The sequence below is a fragment of the Mustela nigripes genome, chromosome 8 (genome assembly GCF_022355385.1).
Source record: "Mustela nigripes isolate SB6536 chromosome 8, MUSNIG.SB6536, whole genome shotgun sequence".
Lineage (NCBI taxonomy): Eukaryota > Metazoa > Chordata > Mammalia > Carnivora > Mustelidae > Mustela > Mustela nigripes.
In genome coordinates this window covers 30,981,696-31,003,786 of record NC_081564.1, presented here as the reverse complement: position 1 = coordinate 31,003,786, position 22,091 = coordinate 30,981,696, and the positions used below count along the sequence as shown (strand labels likewise).

The 22,091-nt window shown below is 39.9% G+C and overlaps 1 protein-coding gene across 4 annotated transcripts in view; it reads right to left on the bottom strand.

Annotated features, from left to right (window-relative positions):
• The window catches only part of PTPN2 (protein tyrosine phosphatase non-receptor type 2), an 86,526-nt gene extending 65,113 nt beyond the window's left edge, over positions 1-21,413 (bottom strand). For all 4 annotated transcript variants that reach the window (XM_059409144.1, XM_059409143.1, XM_059409145.1 and 1 more), the window contains exon 1: positions 21,223-21,413. In XM_059409144.1, coding sequence (XP_059265127.1) covers positions 21,223-21,291 — 69 coding nt within the window. In that variant the 5' untranslated portion in view covers positions 21,292-21,413. The remainder of the gene's footprint in view (positions 1-21,222) is intronic.
• Between the last annotated feature and the right edge of the window lie 678 nt (positions 21,414-22,091).

The following is a 22,091-nucleotide window of genomic DNA, read 5'->3' as shown; positions in this document are numbered from 1 at the left end:
AAAGAGAACACATTATTCTGAGAATGCAGACTAAACCAGAAACACCCCCAAAAATGTGCATCAACAGCAAAAATTAATTTGATTTGTTTTCACACTATCACATGTGAGAAAAAGCATTTTAAAAGTGAGGGGCCACATGATTTTAAAGAGAACACATTATTCTGAGAATGCAGACTAAACCAGAAACACCCCCAAAAATGTGCATCAACAGCAAAAATTAATTTGATTTGTTTTCACACTATCACATGTGAGAAAAAGCATTTTAAAAGTGAGGGGCCACATGATTTTATAAAGTAAGCATCAATAAATTACTCAAGTCACTTTTTTTTCTATTTATAGATGTTTAGTTTAATAAATGTATTCCTAAATAATTAATTTTGATTGAAAACCCTATGTATTTTTTATAATTTTTTAATCCTTCTTTATTTTTTTAAATTTCTTTTCAGCGTAACAGAATTCATTGTTTATGCACCACACCCAGTGCTCCATGCAATACGTGCCCTCCTTAATACTCACCACCTGGCCCCCCCAACCTCCCACGCCCCGCCCCTTGAAAACCCTCAGATTATTTTTCAGAGTCCATAGTCTCTCATGATTCACCTCCCCTTCCAATTTACCCCAACTCCCTTCTCCTCTCCATCTCCCCTTGTCCTCCATGCTATTTGTTATGCTCAACAAATAAGTGAAGCCATATGATCACTGACTCTCTCTGCTTGACTTATTTCACTCAGCATAATCTCTTCCAGTCCTGTCCATGTTGATACAAAAGTTGGGTATTCATCCTTTCTGGTGGAGGCATAATACTCCATAGTGTATATGAACCACATCTTCCTCATCCGTATCTAGTAACGAGATTGAAGCAGTGATCAAAAACCTCCCAAAAAACAAGAGCTCAAGTCACTTCTTGACAAATGCTCCTACTATGGATTTCCTGGCCTCTTGTATGCCACCAGCCCCAGAACAGGTAACTTTCGTTTGTCTTTTCACCCACTGGGCCTTCTAAGATGCAGAGAGTAAGGAACACAGACCTCCTCTTACTGGGTCACACTGCATGTGCAAAGAACATGTGGAACACAACCCATGTTGGTATTGCCACTTTGGAAAATGCAATCTGCCACAAACACACAATAGAAACACATACACATACACGCTATAATTGTTGCTACTGATTTTTTAATGCTTCTCTCTCATCCAGCAATCTTACTGAGCACTCTAATATTCTGTAGTGGCTGTGGATTTCTCAGTATTACCAAACAGTTGTAATTCTGTCTCTTCCCTGTATTTTTTTAAATTTCTTATTTCTTTTTCTTATCTAATCCCATTGGCTAAAATTGATTATTCAATGTCATATAGATATATTTTTCCCCCTGATTTTGAAACAACTGCTACTAAGGTTTAACCATTAGGCATAATATTTGCTTTGTGTTTCTGATCAATAGATACCCTTTTCAAGTTAAGATACTTCTCTTTAATTTCTAGTTGGCTAAACATTTTTTATCATGGGTGGGTGTTGAACTGTATTCAGTGTTTTCCCTGCATTTATGGAAGTGATCATATAGCTGTTCTCCTTTACTCAGGTAGGTGTTGAATTACAATTTACACATTTTCACTTAGTAATATGCCTTTAAAGTTCCTCCATGTCCTTTCATGGCTTGATAGCTCATTTCTTTTTAGTGCTGAATAATATCCCATTGTCTAGAAGTACCACCACTGTTTTATTTAAGATGTACACATCTATGTTTTTAAGTTAAACTGACCCCTAATTTTCTATTTTCATATGACTTAATTCAGTTCCAGTATCAAAGTTATACAGCCTCATATATTAATTTGGACAGAAATATTACCTTTCAGTTTCAAAAACTTTTCCAAGAAAGCATATAACAAATGTAATTTGCTGAAAAGATGTAAAAGTGTCAACTATTCCAACACGTTAATTATATTAAGCTTTTATATGTTAAGTAATAAGTTTTACATGTAAAATTAAATACATTCAGGTCTAGGCTTATATTTATTTGATAACTTCATACACTTTATAGAGTTGAAACACTACAAAGTAATTTTTTAAAAAGATTTTATTTATTCATTTGAGAGAGATACAGAGACAAAGAGAGCAAAAGCAAGGGAAGCATAGAGGGAGAGGGAGAATCAGACTCCTTGCTGAGCTGGGAGCCTGACATGGAGCTTGATCCCAAAATCTGGAGATCATGACCTAAGCCAAAGGCAGTCATCAAACCTTCTCAGCCACCCAAGCGCCCCTACAAAGTAATTTTATATTGCAAATTAGTAACTGACATAAAAGAAAAATATTAATTTAAAATAATACTAAAACTGAGTGGCTCAGTTGGTTAAGTGCCTGCCTTTGGCCCAGGTCACAATCACAAAGTACTGGGACTGAGCCCTACATTAGGTTCCCTGCTCAGCAGGGAGCCTGCTTCGCCCTCTACCCCCTACCCCCAACTTGTGTTCTCTCTTGCTGGTGCGTGCGCTCTCTTAATAAATAAAAATATTTTTTTTTTAAAATTAAAAATTACAAAATAAAAACATACTATAACAGCTGTCTGTTAATAGCTTTTCTGTATCAAATGTAGAGAAAACAAACTGGCAAGAATAAAAAATTCTGGTAATACGAGGCAGATGATAGTATTCTCATACATTATTGCTGAATGTAAACAGATACAATGTTTGGGAATGATCATAAGATCATACATTTGACCCACCGATTTTTTTTTTTAAGATTTTATTTATTTATCGGGGGGGGGGGAGAGCGAGCACAGGCAGACAGAGTGGCAGGCAGAGGCAGAGGGAGAAGCAGACTCCCCGCTGAGCAAGGAGCCCGATGTGGGACTCGATCCCAGGACGCTGGGATCATGACCTGAGCCGAAGGCAGCTGCTTAACCAACTGAGCCACCCAGGCGTCCCAGACCCACCAATTTTATCCTCAAGGAATTTATATCACATAGCCACCCACCTGTGTGCAAAGATTTATGGACAAGGATGTTCACTGTACATAAGAGTGAAAAATTAGCAAAAATGTTAAATGATCTTCAGGAGTGAACTGGTGAGATAAATTATAAGGCACCAATGCCTTATAATTTATAACGGAAAAGGAAACAAGGAAAAAGGACAAGTGCTACATATAGTGATATGAAAAAATTTCAAGGAAACAATGAAATGAACAATTTCACTGCATAGTGAAAAAAGTACAAAACAATACTGCACTCATGGTGGGGAGGGAACAATCCACTCAAACATAAATATGCCTAGAATACAGTGAATAATTCTAAGAGGATGAGAAATTAGTAAATTTTGGGGAGAGGCTGAACATCTAGGGAAGAGTACGGATTTATGCAATAAAAATTTATTTTCACTGTGAAATATTTCAAGTAGAAATATATATATATATTATCACATCCATTTTACCATCAGTGAGATTAAACACTTATTGCCACTTTTGACTATCTGCTTCAAATCTTTATTTTTAAAAATTTATTTATTTTAGAGAGAGAGAGGGAGAATGTGTGTTTGCACACACAAGTGAGAAGGGGGAGTGGGAGAGAGAGAATCTCAAGCAGACTCCACACTAAGCATGGAGCCGCCTTCATGGGGCTCAATCCCATGGCCCTGAGATCACGACCTGAGCAGAAATCAAGAGTCAGATAACTAACTGACTAAGCCACCCAGGTACCCCAAACCCAACACATTTCTTAAGTTTATTCTTAAGCATTTAAAAAAAAATTATTTTTAACTGATCTCAATAGGACTACACTTTTTTTCTCCCTTAATCAGTAAGGATGGATTTCATAGTATTACATTCCCTCATACTGACCATCTTTACAGTCCCAAAATAAATTTGGGAATGGTGTTCTAACTGTATCTCTAGATAATACCTCATAATATCATTAGAATTTTAGGATTATAATCATAAGTAAAATTAAACTGCCTATTTGGAAGGGGAAGGGAAGATGCTTACTCATCTATTTTTATCTTTCCTTTGTATTCAATCTGACCCTCTAAAGCTTTATTTTACTTTGTTTTTTTAGCTTGAATGAAATGCTTGCTTAGCCCACTAATATCCTTCTTTCCTTCTTGCTTTAGAGACTTTTCAAATCCTATTAAGCTTAGAAGAGTGTCATCTCATTATTTTCTAGAGTCTTTAATGGCATATTGATTTCTTCTTTTACCCAAAAATGATTCGCAACGGCTGTTGTTTTCTATATGTTATGCTTCTTTATTTCCTATTTCCCGTTGTTTTCTGTATTAATCAAGTTTTCTTTGTTCCTCTTTCCCTCTAGTAATTTAGAAGTAAAAGTACCACTCCTATTCTACTGGGAATCAGTCTTAAAATTTTGTAAAAGCCATGTTTGAACTTGTATTTTTCTACTAATGTGAAAGCATCTATCAATAAATCCCTACTGGTAGGAGTGCCTGGGTGATTCAGTCGGTTAAGTGTCTGCATTCAGCTCGGATCATGATCTCAGGGTCCTGGGATGAAGCCCCAAGAGCAGGGAGCCTGCTTCTCCCTCTCCCAAATAAATAAATAAAATCTTTAAAAAAAAATCCCTACTGATAAAAATCTACAGTACAATTATCATATTTCACTTCCTTCTTCCTACAGCCCAATCCCCCATATTTTCTTGAAATAATCTAGAACTTCGGATCCATATTTTTTACACTTTCAATTATTTCAAAATTAATTTCTTACCACTTGCAGTAAGGTTTACAACAGTATTTACAATTACTTAACGTTAACTCTAGAGTTTACCTGGCTTCACTGCCCAAATCTGCGTTCTATACCTATTTCATTTCTCTCAGCTCTTGGGTGAAATTTCTCCATTATCTTCTGGCATACACTGTCAGAGTGCATAAGTCTGATGCAAAACTGACAGGTTCTTCTCTCCACATAACTTGTTTTTCTACGTTACAGGGTTTTGTCTTCTATCCTGTTACTTGGAAAATTCATTAAGACACACCTAGGTTTTTATGCTTTTTTAATATATTCTTTTTTTTTTAAAGGTTTTATTTGTTTATTTGACAGACAGAGATCACAAGTAGGCAGAGAGGCAGGCAGAGAGAGAGAGAGGGAAGCAGGCTCCCTGCTGAGCAGAGAGCCCAATGCGGGACTCGATCCCAGGACCCTGAGATCATGACCTGAGCCGAAGGCAGCGGCTTAACCCACTGAGCCACCCAGGCGCCCGCTTTTTTAATATATTCTTGATGAAGACTTTGTGGTCCCCTTTAATCTTGAAATTCAAGGCTTTCTTCAGCTCAGAAACACTCTTCCATTTATGTCTTTGGTCCCCCTCCGGGTCCTCTGTTCTCTTTCAGAACCACCTAACACAGAGATTTGAGACTTTTATGTGTTCTCATAATTTTCTCTTTAAATATCTCTTTCCTGAATTCAGATTTTTCTCATGCTAACTTGGTATTCTGCATTATTTTGCTAGTGAACCTTAAGTTTTTTTCAACAATTATGTTTTATAAGTTTAAGAACTCCTTCCTGTTCTCGGTTTATTTTTATAACTTGCTCTAGTTTTGGGAATCTGAATTCCAGTTTCCCCTATTTCATATACTATTCCACATGCTCTAAATGATCCAACTAGTCTCACTTTCATCAGGTATTGAACTTTCCATATGTTTAACATTTGTTTGCTCATCTTCACAGAGAGTGCAGGCATCAACTTTCACCCAAGCTTTTGTAGATGCTCACACTGTTTTATATCAAAATCCCCTAATTCTTGGAATTGGAGGAAACTGGTCAAGATACAAACTTCCAGTTATAAGTAAAATAAGTATTGCAGAGGAAATGTACAACAGGATGACTAGAGCTTAACACTACTATGTGATGCAGAGGAAAGTTACTGAGATTAAATCCTAAAAGTTCTCCTCACAAGGAGAAAACTGTTTTCCTTCCTGTCTTTTCCTTGTATTTTATTTATATGAGAAGATGGATGTTAGCAGAACCTATGTGGTAATCATTTTACAATACATATAAATCAAACCACCATGCTGTACACGCCTTAAATGTAAACAGTGATGTATATATGTATATCAGTCATTTCCCAAGAAAACTGAAAAAACAAAACAAAAAACCCTCTAAGTCTCAAGTATATGGATAAGACCCTTCTCTGGTGACAAATAATAATGTAGATTTTTCCTCTTATCACTGCATTTTGGTCATTTCGATAATAAGTAAGAACAACAAAAAAGCCTCTATTGCATGGGATTAAGAACCTGAAAATTTATATCCATTTCTCATGATCGATCTATCACTGTTCTTGTTGTTGATGTTTACGGCTATTTGTACCGCTCTATCTAACAATTTTCTCTTTTTTTATACTCAGACCTCAGAATTTTCCTTAAGACTATCGTAAGTGCCATAAGAAAAGTATGTTCACATTTAAAATAAACACAGAGGGATGCCTGTGTGGCTCAGCTATTAAGCATCTACCTTTGGCTCAAGTCATGATCCCAGGGATCTGGAATGGAGTCCCCATGGCATGGGACTCCCTGCTCAGCAGGGAGCCTGCTTCTTCCCCTCCCCCCTCCCTCCTCCCCCTGCCTGGGCACTCTGTCAAATAAATAAATAAAACCTCAAATAAACACACACACACACAGATGCATACAAAATAAACATGGAAAGTAGATTTACTTTCACCTCGGGGAGTAAAGAGCACAGTGCACGAATAGACCCAAAAGATGACCAGGAGGGGTGCCAGCCGGCTTAGCTGGTGAAGCATGCAACTCTTGATCTCTGGGTTGTTAAGTTCGTGTCCCACACTGGGCGCAGAAACTTAAAATGAAGACTTACCAAAAAACAAAAACAAAAACAAAAACTAGGAGTATGCCACATAAACAAGTAGAGAATGACAGGTCTAAGTAGACAAAACAGCTTGTGCCAAGTCATTAAGATGCAAAAGTACATAAAAATAAACAAATGAAAAAAAAATAAACAAAAGAAAGAATGAATAACTGATGTCTTGCAAGAAGTATAAGCACCACAGAACTTGTGGTGCACAAGAGAGGAAAATGCAAGAAATGAGGATGAACAAGCATAGAGATGAGATTATACAGTCATTTGTTCATGTTTCATTCACCCAATATACATAAAGGAATTCTGCAAATTATAAGGATGGTACTCTAAATGGCAGGAAGAGGAAGGAAAAAGGGATGGGATATTCAGGAAACAGTATGATAAAAGCAGGCAATTATTTAGGAAAAAAAAAAAACTGGTCAGGAACAAGACAATGATTCCCAATTTCACCACTTCTTTTTTTTTTTTTCCCCAGGATTTTATTAATTTATTTTAAAATTTTTATTTTTAAGTAATCTCCACACCTAACCTGGGGTTAGGTGAGTTTGAGTTTGAAACTCACAACCTCAAGAACAAAAATCACACACTCTACCAAATGAGCCAGTCAGGTATCCCACACTTTCACTACTTCTATTCAACAGAGTACTGAAATTTTAGCCAGAGTAACTGTGCTATAATAAATAAATAGGCATTCAAATTGGAATGGAAGTTGTAAAACTATCTTTATTCACAAATGACATGACCTTATATGTAGAAAATCCTAAAGAACCCACCCACCCACACAAAAAAAACAAACCTGTTAATAAATTCAGCAAAGCAGCAGAACACAAAATCAACATACAAAAGTCAGTATTTCTATACACTAGCAATGAAGCCAAAGAAGGAAATTAAGAAAACAATCCCATTTACAACAGAATCAAAAAGAAGTGTTCTGAATAAACTTAACCAAAAAAGTGAAAGATTTGTACACTGGAAACTACAAAACACAGATGAAATTAAGGATAACCTAAATAAATACAAAGAAATCCTGTATTCATGAATTGGAAGATTTAAATACTAAGAATACAAAACTACCTAAAGTGATACACTCATTCAGTGTCATCTCTATGAAAATTTCAGTGACAAATATGCAGAAATGGAAAATCTCATCCCAATATTTACATGGAATTTCACAGGACCCTGAATAGTCGAAATAATCTTGAAAAAGAGTAACAAAGTTGGAGGACTCACACTTCCTGATTACAAAACTTACTGCAAAGCTATAGTTAAATGTTACCAGTGTGGTATGGCATAAAAACAGTCACAGAGATCAATGGAATAGAATACAAAGTTCAAAAATAAACTCTCAGATCTACAGTCATTTGATTTTCAACAAGCAAGCAAATTCAATGTGGAAAGTCTTTCAACAAGTGATGCAGGGAAAACTGGATATCCACATGCAAAAAAAATGAAGCTGACTTTCACCATACAAAAATTCACTAAAATGGATCAAAGACCAAATGTAAGAGCTAAAACAATAAAACTCTTGGAAGAGAGCATAGGCACTGAAAGTCATCATCTTAGATTTGGTAATGGTTTCTTAAATTATGACACCAAAAGCACAGGTGACAAAAAAAATAAAATAAAATACACTGGGCTTCAACAAAATTAAAATCTCTGTTCATCAAATGACAATACACAATTAAAAGGAAACACACAGCTTCGGAAAAAATATTTGCCTATCATGTATCTGACAAGAGATTAATAACCACAACATACAAAGAATTCCTACAATTCAACAACAAAAGGAAAAACAATGTAAAAATACACAGACATCTATTAGAATGGCCAAAATCTGGAACACTGAGAACACCAAAAGTTGACAAGGATATAAAGCATAATAACTCTCATTCATTGTTGGTGAGAATACAAAATGGTACAGCCACTTTGGAAAACACTTTGGTGGTTTCTCACAAAACAAAACATACTCTTACCATATGATCCAGTAATTGCACTCCTTGCTATTTACCTAAAGAAGATGAAAACTTATGCTCACAGAAAAACCGGACATAGCAGCTTTGCGCACAACTGTCTAAACTTGGAAGCAACCAAGATGTCCTTCAGTAGATGAATGGAAAAACAGTGTTACATCCAGACAATGGAGTATTACTCAGTGTTCAAAAGAAATGAATTATCATGCCATGAAGACATGTAGGAACCTTAAATGCATATTACTAAGTGAAAGAAGCCAATTTGAAAAGGCTACTTACTATATGATTCCAACTATATGACGTTTTTGGAAAAGGCGAAACTATGAAGACAGTAAAAAGATCAATAATGGTTACTGGGGTTGGGGAAGGGGGTAGGGATGAATAGGGAGAACACCGGATTTTTATATATGATGCCATAATGATGGACACATGGATACATTTGCCCAAAGCCTCAGAATGTATGCCACCAAAAATGAACCCCAAGGGGCATCTGGGTGGCTCAGTGGGTTAAAGCCTCTGCCTTCGGCTCAGGGCATGATCCTGGGGTCCTGGGATTGAGCCCCACATGGGACTCTGTGAAGCGGGGAGGCTGCATCCCTTCCTCTCTCTGCCTGCCTCTCTGCCTTACTTGTGATCTCTCTCTGTCAAATAAATAAAATCTTTACAAACAAACAAAAAAGAACCCCAATGTAAACTAGGGATTTTGGATATTTATATCAATGTAGGCTCATCAATTATAACAAGCATACCATTCTGGTGGGGGATTTTGATAATGTGGAAGGCCACATATGTGGGGGCAGGAGGTACATGAGAAATTTCTGCAGCTCCCCCTCAATTTTGCTGTGAACCTAAAACTACTCTAAAAAAAAAAAAAAATGAAGTCTTGGGTGTCTGGGTGGCTAAGCTGGTTAAGCATCTGCCTTTGGCTCAAGTCATGATCTTAGGGTCCCAAGATCAAGTCCCATATTGGGCTCTCTGCTTAGCAGGGAGTCTGCTTCTCCTCCTACTCTCCCTCTGTGCTCTCCATCTCTCTCAAATAAATAAATAAATTTTTTTTTTAAAAAAGGGTTTAAAAAAAAGTTGTCTTAGGAAAAAAACAGGCGAAGGAACTGAACAGACATTTCTCCTAAGATACACAGTTAGTCAATAAATACAGGAAAAAGATACTTGACATCCTTAGTCATTACAGAAATGCAAATATAAACCACTTCATACCTACTAGCAAGACTATAATTTTAAAAATGGAAAATAACAAGTGTTTGTGAGAATATAAAGAAATTAGAATCCTCAAACACTGCTAGTGGGAACATAAACCGTTGCAGCCACCAAAGAAACCATTTAGCTAAACACAGAATTACCATATTATCCAGCAACTCCACTTCCAGGTCCAAATCCAAAAGAATTAAAAAACAAGGATTCCAATGCCTATATGCACAGCAATGTTCATAGCAGAATTATTCACAGCAGTCCAACAGTGAACACAACCTAAGTGTCCATTAACAGATGAATGGAGAAACAAAATGTGGTATATACGTACAAAAAAAATTAGTCAGCCATAAAAAGGAATGAAGTTGGTAACAGGCTACAAAAACATTGCTCAACCTTGACAACCTTATGCTAAGTGAAATAAACCAGATACAAAGGGACCAACATATGATTCCACTTGTATGAGGTATCTAGAAGAGACAAATTCACAGATAGAAAGTAGAGCAGAAGTCACCAGGGGAAGGGGGAAATAAGGAGTTATTGCTTAATGGGTACAGAGTTTCTATTTGGGGTGCTGAAAGGGTTTTGGAAACGGTGGTGATGGTTGCACAACATTATAAATGGAATCAATGACATTGAATTGTATACTTACAAATGGCTAAAATGGAATATTTTGTTATATATATTTTATACAAAAAAATAAATTGGATGTCTACCTCATCCCTTTTATCAGAATAAAGTCCTGGTTGAAGAATCATTTAAACATTAAAAAAAAAAAAAAAGAAACCATAAAATTGTAGAAGAAAATTTTTTGTAATCATAGACTAGACAAGGTCTTTCTAATCCATGGTGCAAAAATCTAGAAAAAGCTGATAAATCGGATTTCATAAAAATTTAAATTTTCTACATAAAAAATACCACAAACATGGCCAAAAAGTAATAAATTGAAAAAATATTTGCAATATATGACAAAGACTTAACTTCATTAATGTGTAAAGAACTCCTATGTATTAAAAAGAGAAAGGAAATACAATTGGCTTTTTCAAAAGAGAAGCTGTTCAATGGCACTCATTACAACAAAACTGCAAATTATAACTACAGTAAGACTATTTTTCACCTCTCAGATAAAGATCAGAAAGTTAGATGATGTAACTGGGTAGAGGTCAAAGAGTATAAGGAAACAAGCACTTTCTTACACCAATGATGGAAGTGTACATTGATAAAACTTCTTTGTAAGGTTATTCATTGCAACATTGTTTTTAAATAGCTGACGACTAGAAATAATCTACAAGCCCATAGATCAATGGTTAAATAGTGAATACTATTAAAATGTTAAAATGAGCACAGCTAAATGGAAGGATTTCCAATAACAGATTAAGTGAAAAAAAAAGCAAGGTGTAGAACATTGTGCTAGTATTTGTTTTGTAGGAGTGCGATGGAGGGAGAAAGGGAAGCAGGCAATGATTAAAACATAAATCATGCAGAAGCAGGTCTCACTGTCATGACGGGACTTCAGTTTTCTCAGGAGACCCCAGCATACCAGCCCTTGACTAGGAACAGAGTGGTCACACTCTGGAAGCCAACCCATCTAAAGAATTTCTGGAAGTACGATTAAATAGGTGACCCTCGAACAAAATGGTATTTTTTCTTCCTTATGATTTTTTTTTTCAGATTTTATTTATTTGACAAAGAGAGACACAGTGAGAGAGGGAACACAGCAGGGGGAGAGGAAGAAGCAGGCTTCTCAAGAAGCAGGGAGTCCGATGTGGGGCTCGATCCCAGGACCTTGGGATCATGACCTGAGCCAAAGGCAGACGCTTAACGACTGAACCACCCAGATGCCTCCTTTTCCTTATGATTTTAATAACATTTTCTTTTCCCTAGCTCACTTTGTTATAAAAATACACTATAAAATACACACAACATAAAAAATATCTTAACTATGTCTTTGGTAAGGCTTCCAGTCAACAGTGGGCTAATAATAACTAAGTTTTAGGGAGTTAAAACTTATATGTGGACACCCCTAACCCTGTATTGTTCCAGGGTCAACTAGAAACTGCAAAGAGGAACTGACAGCTTTCAGAGTATAAAACTGTTCAAATACAGTGAAAGAATAAAATAATTCGGTATGAGATTTTCTTCAAAGGAATGAAAGCAGTCTGAAACAGAATTATAAATGCTCAGTGAAATAAACCAAATTAGGGGTGCCTGGGTGGCTCAGTGGGTTAAGCCGCTGCCTTCGGCTCAGGTCATGATCTCGGAGTCCTGGGATCGAGTCCCGCATCGGGCTCTGTGCTCAGCGGAGAGCCTGCTTCCCTCTCTCTCTCTGCCTGCCTCTCCATCTACTTGTGATTTCTCTCTGTCAAAAAAATAAATAAAATCTTTAAAAAAAAAAAAAAAAAGAAAGAAACCAAATTAAATTGACAGAGGAAGAGCATATTAAATCAGACATACTGGTTGCAAAAGGAGTAAGAAGAGTGCATTAAAACAAACATGAAGGGGCACCTGGATGGCTCAATATGCTAAGCTTCTGTCTTCAGTTCAGGTCATGATCCCAGGGTCCTGGGATGGAGCCCTGCATCAGGCTCTCTGCTCAGCAGGGAGCCTGCTTCCTCCTCTCTCTCTCTCTCTCTCTCTCTCTCTCTGCCTCTCTGCCCACTTGTGATCTCTGTCAAATAAATAAAATCTTAAAAAAAAAAACCAAAAAACCATGAAAATACCGCACTGAAAAAGTACCAGAAATTCACAGATAAAGTGTCTAATCAGAAATCAGTTTCTCGACCAGGACTTCTTTCCCAGAGGTCATCAACCCCAACAGTTTGAAATCGCATGCTAAAATTTAGAGGATTTTATGTATGTAGGCATTCGTCTCATTCATAGGTTTCATTTTAAAGGTGTTTAAAGATGTTTTAAGATCTTTAAGGGTTTATTTATTTATTTATTTGACAGGAGACGGGGCGTGGGGATGGGAAGGCAGAAGCACAAGAAGTAGACTCTGCTGAGCAGAGAGCCCCACATACGGCTCAATCCCAGGACCCCAGGATCATGACCTGAGCCTAAGGCAGATGTTAACTGACCAAGCCACCCAGGCACCCCTATGTTTTAAATCTAAAAATTAAGGATTTACCATTAAGCCAAAACAACTGCCTGAACATTACTACTACTATACCATAAACAGAACATTAAATTAGCACTACATTAAATACATTTAAAATAGCATCACATTCATTTTCAACAACTATTTCAGATAGTAGCCAGGCAAGCTAGAACATCATTAATTACAACATCTGCGTATTCAACTCAGAACAACAAAGTCAGAATTTACATTCTTTAAAATTATCCTGCAGAACCCTATTTCCTCCTCAGTTATCAGCTGCTATGTTTTTTAAATTTTACATGCTAGACTGACACAGTACAGCTAAGCATGCTCCCCAGAATAATGTAGAGTATTACAAAAGTTCTAATATGCCAGTTAGTTTAACCAAGCCCCTATGGGGTGCCTGGGTGGCTCAGCTGTTGAGTGGCCAGCTCTTGACTTCGGCTCAGGTCATGATGTCAGATTTGTGGGATCAAGGCCCCACACTTGGTTCTGTGCTCAGCACAGAGTCTGCTTCTTTCCCTCTCCCTCTGCTCCTCTCCAATTGCGCTCTTCATCTCATAAATAAATCAATTTTTTTTGAAATGAAAAAAATAAACAAGCCCCAACAAACAGCCCTCAAGAAACAGTGACTTAGAGCACTAAGTGATCAAGCAGGGAGACAGAACGACAGAACAGGAGACTGCAAGAGTTGTCACAGGTCTCCAACTGGAACAAGGAATTATGTGCATAGTAGCGATCTGGGAGTAGCTTTGAGTTCTTGGAGATTCCAGTTAAAATCAAGAAATTGAGGGGTGCCTGTGTGGCTCAGTTGGTTGAGCATCTGAATTTTGACCAGTTCATGATCTCAAGATTGTAAGATAGAGCCCCATCATCAGGCTCCACACTGCCTGTAGAGCCTGCTTAAGATGCTCTCTCCTACAAATAACAAACAAACAAACAAAAACAAGAAATTGGAAAAGGCAAGCTAGAAAGCCTAGGACAAAGGTGACTGGATTTCCACAATTACAGACAGGTATCAGTAACTATAGAACATACATCAGAGCCAAAACAGTTATAATTTCTAGTTATATATTCTCTACAGGGTCACCGTTCCCAAGGCTGCTTTCCCTTAAAGCAGCGGCCCTTACCTATGAAGGAGTCACAGAGATCCATAGCAGAACAAAAGCTATTGAATCACCTAGAAACAAAATACTGAAACACACTCACACATACACACAATTTAGCAGACAGTTTCAGGGGACTTGGAAATCACTGTCCAGTCTAACCCACAGATCCCAGATACTATTTTAAAGGCCTCCAGTCCCAAAATGACCCGACCTATTAAAACACATTCTGTTCTCTTCTTGCTACGAAAAATTTAAATGATACAATCAGTGGCATTAATCTCAAGTAGATCTTAAGGAGAAAGCAATGTAAGTAGTCACAATGGCAAATTGGGATAACACAGAAATGAAAATCCTAAGGACTAAATTTGGGTCCGATCTGTGTCACTGTTGGGTATGGTGGCAACTGTATAGAAGTCCCAACCTCATGCTGGACAGGCATCTCCTCAGCTATGAATGAGGGGGCTGGAATACATCAAGGTGCTAACATGTTATTTATCTATTTTTAAGATTTTTAAGTAATCTCTACACCCAATGCAGGGCTTGAACTCACAACCCTGAGATCAAGAGGTACATGCTCAGGGCGCCTGGGTGGCTCAGTGGGTGAACCCTCTGCCTTCGGCTCAGGTCATGACCTCAGGGTCCTGGGATGGAGCTCCACATTGGCCTCTCTGCTCAACAGGGAGCCTGCTTCCCCTTCTCTACCTGCCTCTCTGCCTACTTGTGATCGATCTCTCTCTCTCTCTCTCTGTCAAATAAATAAAGAAATAAAATCTTTAAAAAAAGAAAAAAAGAAGAAGTGCATGCTCCACCAACTGAGCCAGGCAGGAGCCGCAAGGGGCCAACATTTTAAAAGGGGAGTGTGATTCTTTTGTTTAGTGAATGTCTCAGAACTACAGGCAAATGGTGGGGAAACAAAACAAAGCACCCCTCCAAAGAGCCTGACACACAAGTAGACAGTTCTAACACTATGTGATTCATACTCCAATAAAAGAATATAGAGGTTCAGGAATCACATAACTTTGCCTAAGGAGACCAGAGGCTAGTCTTAAAGAGGTTTCCTAGATATATAAGGCATAGAAAATACCCAACATATGTAAAGACTCCAAATATGAGAAAGCAGGCTATTTTCAAGGAAATTTAAGGAGTCTATAGAGAAGAGCACATGCAACCATGTGAAACCCCTAATCCTAACATTAAACAATTGTAGACAACGTGTAATACACACTGCAAAGGAAGTGTTTTAGTACAAGAGAGCTTTGCTTTGGGGCGCCTGGGTGACACAGTGGGTTAAGCCTCTGCCTTCGGCTCAGGTCATGATCTCAGGGTCCCGGGATCAAGCCCCGGGATCAAGCCCCGAATGGGCTCTCTGCTCGGCAGGGAGCCTGCTCTCCCCCCACCCCCCACCTGCCTCTGCCTGCTTGTGATCTCTGTCAAATAAATTTTAAAAATTAAAAAAAAAAAAAAGAAAGAAAGAAAAAAAAGAAAGCTTTGGTTTATCCTATGGCTACCCACTATAAATATTAGAAAAATAGACTTCCCTTGATACTCTACTTCTAAAACTTGGCTGACTCACAAATGACTCTTAACTCTGGCAGTTATCTGAACTACTAATTTCTAATAAAGAATAAGGACCAGTTAAGAATTTCACAGTTCCTAAACTCTGATTAGTCAACCAAATTCTTTCTGAGCCACCATTTACTAGAAACATTACTCCATGGCTTAGATGATTTTTTCTTTTCTTCTTCTTCTTCTTCTTTTTTTTTTTTTTTTTTTGCCATTTCCCTACAGTTTCACTCCCTTCCCTGAAAGCTCGTAAAACTTCATTCTTTCTCTGCCCTTCTCATGCCCCGGCCTGATTCAGACAGCAATCACAGTGACTACAGACAAAAAAGAAAGCAATCATGACCATTTCTCAAAAAGCAGTTAACCTGAGACTACATTAATGTTTCATTAGTTTGTCAGTCAAACCAAATTAGACTTTTCCAGCAATCTCACTTCTGCCATTTGTGTCCTTTCGAGGCCAGTTCTTCCATCTATGTGCTCTTGCTCCCATCAGCACCTGCTTTTCAAGGTTTCTGGCACCAACAGTAATCCCTTCTATTTCTCAACTTCTAACCTCTCTCTTTAGGCTTACTTATCCTCCCCCTCTCCCAAGACACATCAAGTCAGGCTTCTCTGGTAAGAAGTCATTATTCAACAAAGATTTATCATGCACCTACTAAGTGCCTGATGTTGTGCAAGGCACTGCCACTGCCTGCATGAAGTTCTAATGAGACAATGCAGAAGAGAAATTCATAGTCTGTTCTGCTCTGACCCTGTAACTCATTCCTAAGAAACCTCCTATTACCAAAAGCTATGTTATAAAAGCAACTGTTCAAAACTGGGTAAAACGGAGTAAATAATCAATTCATTTTTCATTTCCTGCAAGACTTTCAATGAAAAGTAAAGCAAAAGTTCTCACACCACTAAGCAAGTCCAACTTCTAGTTGTATCTAGTTTTTGCCCAAGAGCAAAGCCTTTCTTTTCCTAATCCAATTAGCGCGGCCAAAAAAATTCACACAAATATCACCCAGTCTTGTGACAGACAAAGCAGAGAGCTCACTTAAGCATTTTTTCCCTACTCAAATAACAGTGGTTTGCTTAATGCAAATTTGTGTTCTCTAAATAATCTGCTGCACATTATAACCAACGCAATGCTATGAAAGGGGAAGTCGTGGAACACTATGGAGTATGTAACAGGGGATCATATCCTGCAGGGGAGGGGCAGGAAGGCCCTTCACTAAGGAAGTGAGACTTCAGGGATGAGTAGGAGGTAGTTAATGGGGAAAATAGGGGGAGAAGTTGTGCTAAAGCAGGAGAGCTACAATTATGAAGGCCCTCAGGGAGAACAGACACATACATTTCAAGGAATAGAGCCCAACGGAAGAGGGAATTAAGTCATATGGGAAGAAAAACCATGTGGTCTTGTGAGCCACAAAAGGATCTGAATTATGAGCAGTGAAAAAAACCACTGAAGGTTTTCGGTAAGAAGGGACGTAACTGTACGTCACTTAAGCTACCTACCCCACTCCATCAGTCAGGTTAGGCTTCTTGAAAGAATGGTCTCCATTTACATGGTTATACTTCTTCCCACCTTCTCTTCTCCATGCTCAGCATCTGACTTTCGTACTCCACTGAAATTATTATCTTTAAAGGTATCTGAAGGCACCTGGGTAGCTCAGGTGGGCTAGGCATCAACTCTTGGTTTCGGTTCAGGTCAAGATTTCAGGGTTGTGAGATCAAGCCTCACACATTGGGCTCACACAGGGTAGGCATGGAGCCTGCTTAAGATTCTCTCTCTATCCCCCTCTCCCTCCCACCCTCTCTTTCTCCCACCTCTAAAAACAAAGCAAAACAAAAACACACTCACACAAAACAAAACAACACCAAATAATAAAAAATAAAGGTGTGATCATCCACTCCTTAAGTCAATGGGCCCTTTCAGTTTTGACTTTATTTTCCATCTGCTGCATGTGGCCCTCCTCACCATCAACTCCTTTCACACCTACCATCAATATTCTCCCACTTCCATGATTATTGCTCTCTAGTCTTTTTTGCAAGCTTCTTTCTTTACCTACACCCTTAATTGTTGTTGGCCTTCAGCATTTCCAAACCCTCCATATTTTCCCTAGATGACCTCATCCACAAATACCACCTATGTGCTCATGATTTCCAAAATCCTATTTACAGCTCAGACCTCCCTGAAGTCTGTATTTATATATTAAACTATTTCCATTTTGATGTCTTACAGGCATCTCAAACTGAATTAAACAGTTTCAAACATCTTATCCCCTTACCACTTCAAATCAGTATCTCCCCTTCATTCCTCCTGCCACTGCCTTAGTTCAGGAGGTCAACACTTCTCTTCTGGTTTATTCCAACAGAATATTTCCCTGTACTACCTGCCTACAGAGAGCCCCATCATTCGCACCAATAGAACAATCTTACTAAAAAGAAAATATAGTAAAAGGATGCCTGGGTGGCTCAGTCGGTTAAGCATCTGCCTTTGGCTCAGGTCATGATCCCAGGGTCCTGGGACTGAGTCCCACACCGGACTCCTTGCCCAGAGGGAAGCCTGCTTCTCCCACTGCCTGATGCTCCCCCTGCTTGTGCTCTCGCTCACTCGCACGCTGAAAAAAAATAATTAAAACCTTTAAAAAATATGATAGTTGTCTTTCTCTGCTTGGGAGAAGGGGGTGGGATTATGGACATTGGGGAGGGTATGTGATTTGGTGAGTGCTGTGAAGTGTGTAAACCTGTTGATTCACAGACCTGTACCCCTGGGGATAAAAATATATGTTTATCAAAAATAAAAAATTAAAAAAAAAAACCTTTAAAAAATAATAAAAATTTTAAAAAATATATAGTATGATCTTGCATGGTACTTCCAGGCTTAAAATTCCTCAATGAGTCCTATCAATTAGCTCCAACTCCATAGTCTGATCTACAGGCACCCAATAGCCTCTGTCTTACTCTCCAGCCTTATCCCTCCAGCACTTCAACTTCATTCCATACTCCTCACGAGGCTAATTTCTTGGTAGTCCTCTTGGTGTTCTACGCTCTGTACCTCTGCACACATTCCTTCCTTCTCTGGAACACTAATTCTTCTTCCCTTATTCTCTTCACCTAGCCAACTTGTCCTTCAAGACTTAGTTAAGGCCACACCTCCTGCAGAATCACTACCAGAATTTCCAGGTGCACCCCTTTGGGTGATTAGACAACACCCCATGCTTAAAACTAGCTTTTGCATTTCTTACTTTTATGTTTTCATCTTCTTACCATTTACTACTCCCAGTGGGATAGATCCTTGAGAGCTGGAACTCAGTCTAACACTGATACATAATAGATGTGTTAGGAGTGGATGAACGAAAATAGGGAATTGTGAAGCCATCAAAAGAACAAATCCTAGAATTGTGAGCTCCCCAAGAGAAGAAACTTTGCTTCATTCTCTGCAGAATCTCAATGGCCCAGAGCAGGACTGGTACACCACTGGTGCTCAGTACATATTTGTAGTAAAGCTGAATGTACATCCTAGAGTCAAAGGAAAACCTTTTTCAACACTTGCTTTCCATTACTAACTTTTTTGGTTTGGGACCCACTTTTATCAGAACACCAGTATGTTTTGCATGATTTCTACTGACCAAACGAATGCTCTCCTTCTTCTGTTATGAAAAAAAATAATAAAAGCATTGACTAAACCACTAAAGGATTCCTGGGCACCAGTTCATGGAAGTGTTTCCTGAATTCCTTGAAATTTAATGTGAAATTTTCAGTGGATATAAGAAAGTCCATTTTTGTGGTGAGAGGGAATTACAGTTTTCATTAAGTTTTCAAATATATTAATGCTATCCCTACCACCCCAAAATCAAACTGCTTAACCAAAATATTAAGCTGAATTAAGCTGTAACATTCACCTTTTTCTTCTCAAATCTGGATTTTGATTTATCAGTAGCAACTTGGAGACAGTAGCTTCTATTTAAACAAATGTAACAGGAGAAGTCACACAGCTGGCAGGCTCTAACACAAAGATTCCTACCAGAATTTGCATTAAAAATTTTCTATAATTAGTAAAGCCATTACCAGCGTTCTCAAAAGTTAGTACTCTGTTCTAATATACTCTGTACTCAAGTGAACCAGGGTATTTATTACACTTCCTGCTAATGTGTTCAAGAAAAAAAGTTACATTCTGATCGTAATGACAAAGAAGCAATTTTTACCGTCCTTTAACTAAATGAATTTAAATGGGGAGAAACCCAGAATCATCCAGATTTACAGGAAAACCTTTTTTTTTTCCTTTTTCTGCAGAGTGAACCGAACAGCCGAAGCAACATTTAACTCACCAACCACTCAATTTAATCTTGGGAATAACATGCTAATAATGAAGCAGTACAGTACAGACAACTAAATCATTTTCAAAGAGATACAGTTCTGTATGAATTCAAAGGTTCTCTAGCTGATGTGAAGAAACTAGTCACAAAAGAATCCAACTACACTCATGATTCCACTCATACGGAGTTCGAGAAAAGGCAAGATTATTGTACAGCAGTAAGAAACCAGAACGGCGGTGGTCTGGTCTATGGGATGGAAGAAGGGGCATGACGGCACCTTCGGGGTAATGAAAAGGTTCATTATTCTGACCTGGTTGGTGCCTTACACAGGTGCACACATTTAGAAAACTCGCTTAACTCCGCACACAAAATCTGTGTCTCTTACTGTAAAGTATTCCTCGGTAAAGAAGATTTAAAAGAGAACACCCGTTTTCTTTCTTTTAACTAACACAACCAAAGCCAGATGTTCTCGTTCCTGGAAGCTGTGTGTGGAGGACGACCCACGCGCTGAGACACTGGGCTCTCTGAAAACATTCAGACTGCTGATTCGCCGGGAGCTTCCGCCGTCCCCACGGTTTAGGCACTGCCATTTCGAGAGGCCCCGCAGCCACCCAGAACACCGAGGCCAGAGCCAGCTGCGCCGTCGGAAATGGGTGCCGCGGCCGGCCTCCGCTCAGCCACAGAACACCTGGCCAGCGAAAAAGGTATCCGCGGGCAGAGTCAGCCACCAGGGCTTGCGAACTCCCACAAGCCTGCAGCCGGCTCCCCGCCGCCCGCCCGCGTCCCCCGAGGCCTCACTTCCCTTCTCTCGGCCCCCCGCGGACTCTCCGACCGCCCGCGGGTCTCCCGGGAACCCACCCCCCGCCCGACCTCCCAGGTCCCCCCCCGGGTGGCGGAGTACGTCCTCGCCCGCCACCAGGCGCCGCTGTGGAGCCGCCTTCCCGAACTAACTCTGCGCTTGCGCTCCTGAAGAGCACTCCCGCCCGCCCAAAGTCTTTTCAGAAGGGCCCAGAGACCCGGTCGGCGCAGGCGCGCCCCTGACGCGGCCCGCGCGCCGCCACTTCCGCCCCGAGCAGGAGGCGGGGGAGGCGGGAGGGAGCCGGCGGGCGCGAGCCCGGGTCCTCGGTGAGGACTGTGGCTACTGCGCGAGCCCGCGACTCACCAAATACAGCTGCTGCCAGCGATTCTGAGCATCCAACTCCTCAAACTCCCGCTCGACGGTGGCAGACATGGCGGCGGGAGCGAGCTGGCGCGAGCGGAGCCTGCGCCGGCGGAGAGGCTCAGGCCCCGCACGATCCGGGGAGAGCGCTGGCGCTGCGGCGCATGCGCGCTCCGCGCCCTGCCCCGCCCCCACGCCGGCCCGGCCGGCCGCGGGGAAAGTACCTGGAGCGTCGGACGTCAGCGCGCCGACTCGCGGCGCCTGAAGTCGGACGGCGGCGGGGCGGGACGTTTGGAGGAGGCGTGCTCCAGAGGGCGCCCAGGTGGAGAGAGGGCGGGGCCAAGGGGACCACCCGGAGGCTGCAGTTGGGGGAAGTGGGGCTCTAGGCGGTCGGCTCCTTGCACTTGAGTGGACTGGCCCTGGGGAGGAGGTACAGTACCGTGAGTCTCTCAGAAATGGAGCGGACCAAGAAAGTCCCTTGGGAAGACTTTTCTTCTTGCTGTCCCATTTCTCTTTTTCTCTTTAGTCTTAGTTTTTTTAAATGCAGTATTTTCGTTTTATTTTACACGTCATCTAGGTCAGTTTGGAGACCTGTGTCCAATTTTGAAACAAATTTCTCAGCTCCCTCGGAGAGTATAAACCAGACTTAATGACAGCTCGTGTATGCCTGAAGGTTTTGTGCCAAATAAGCCACTATAGCAAAAGGAGAGGCAGCCTCTCTCGGAGTTACGGAGAATACATGCTGTTAAGTAAATGTCACACAACTTAAAAAATAATATTACCTAAAAGAACAAATAATCTTTTACAGCACAAACATGCTGGCTATGTAAATCATCCCTCTTCAGACCAAGATAACTCATTGTTGGTAAACC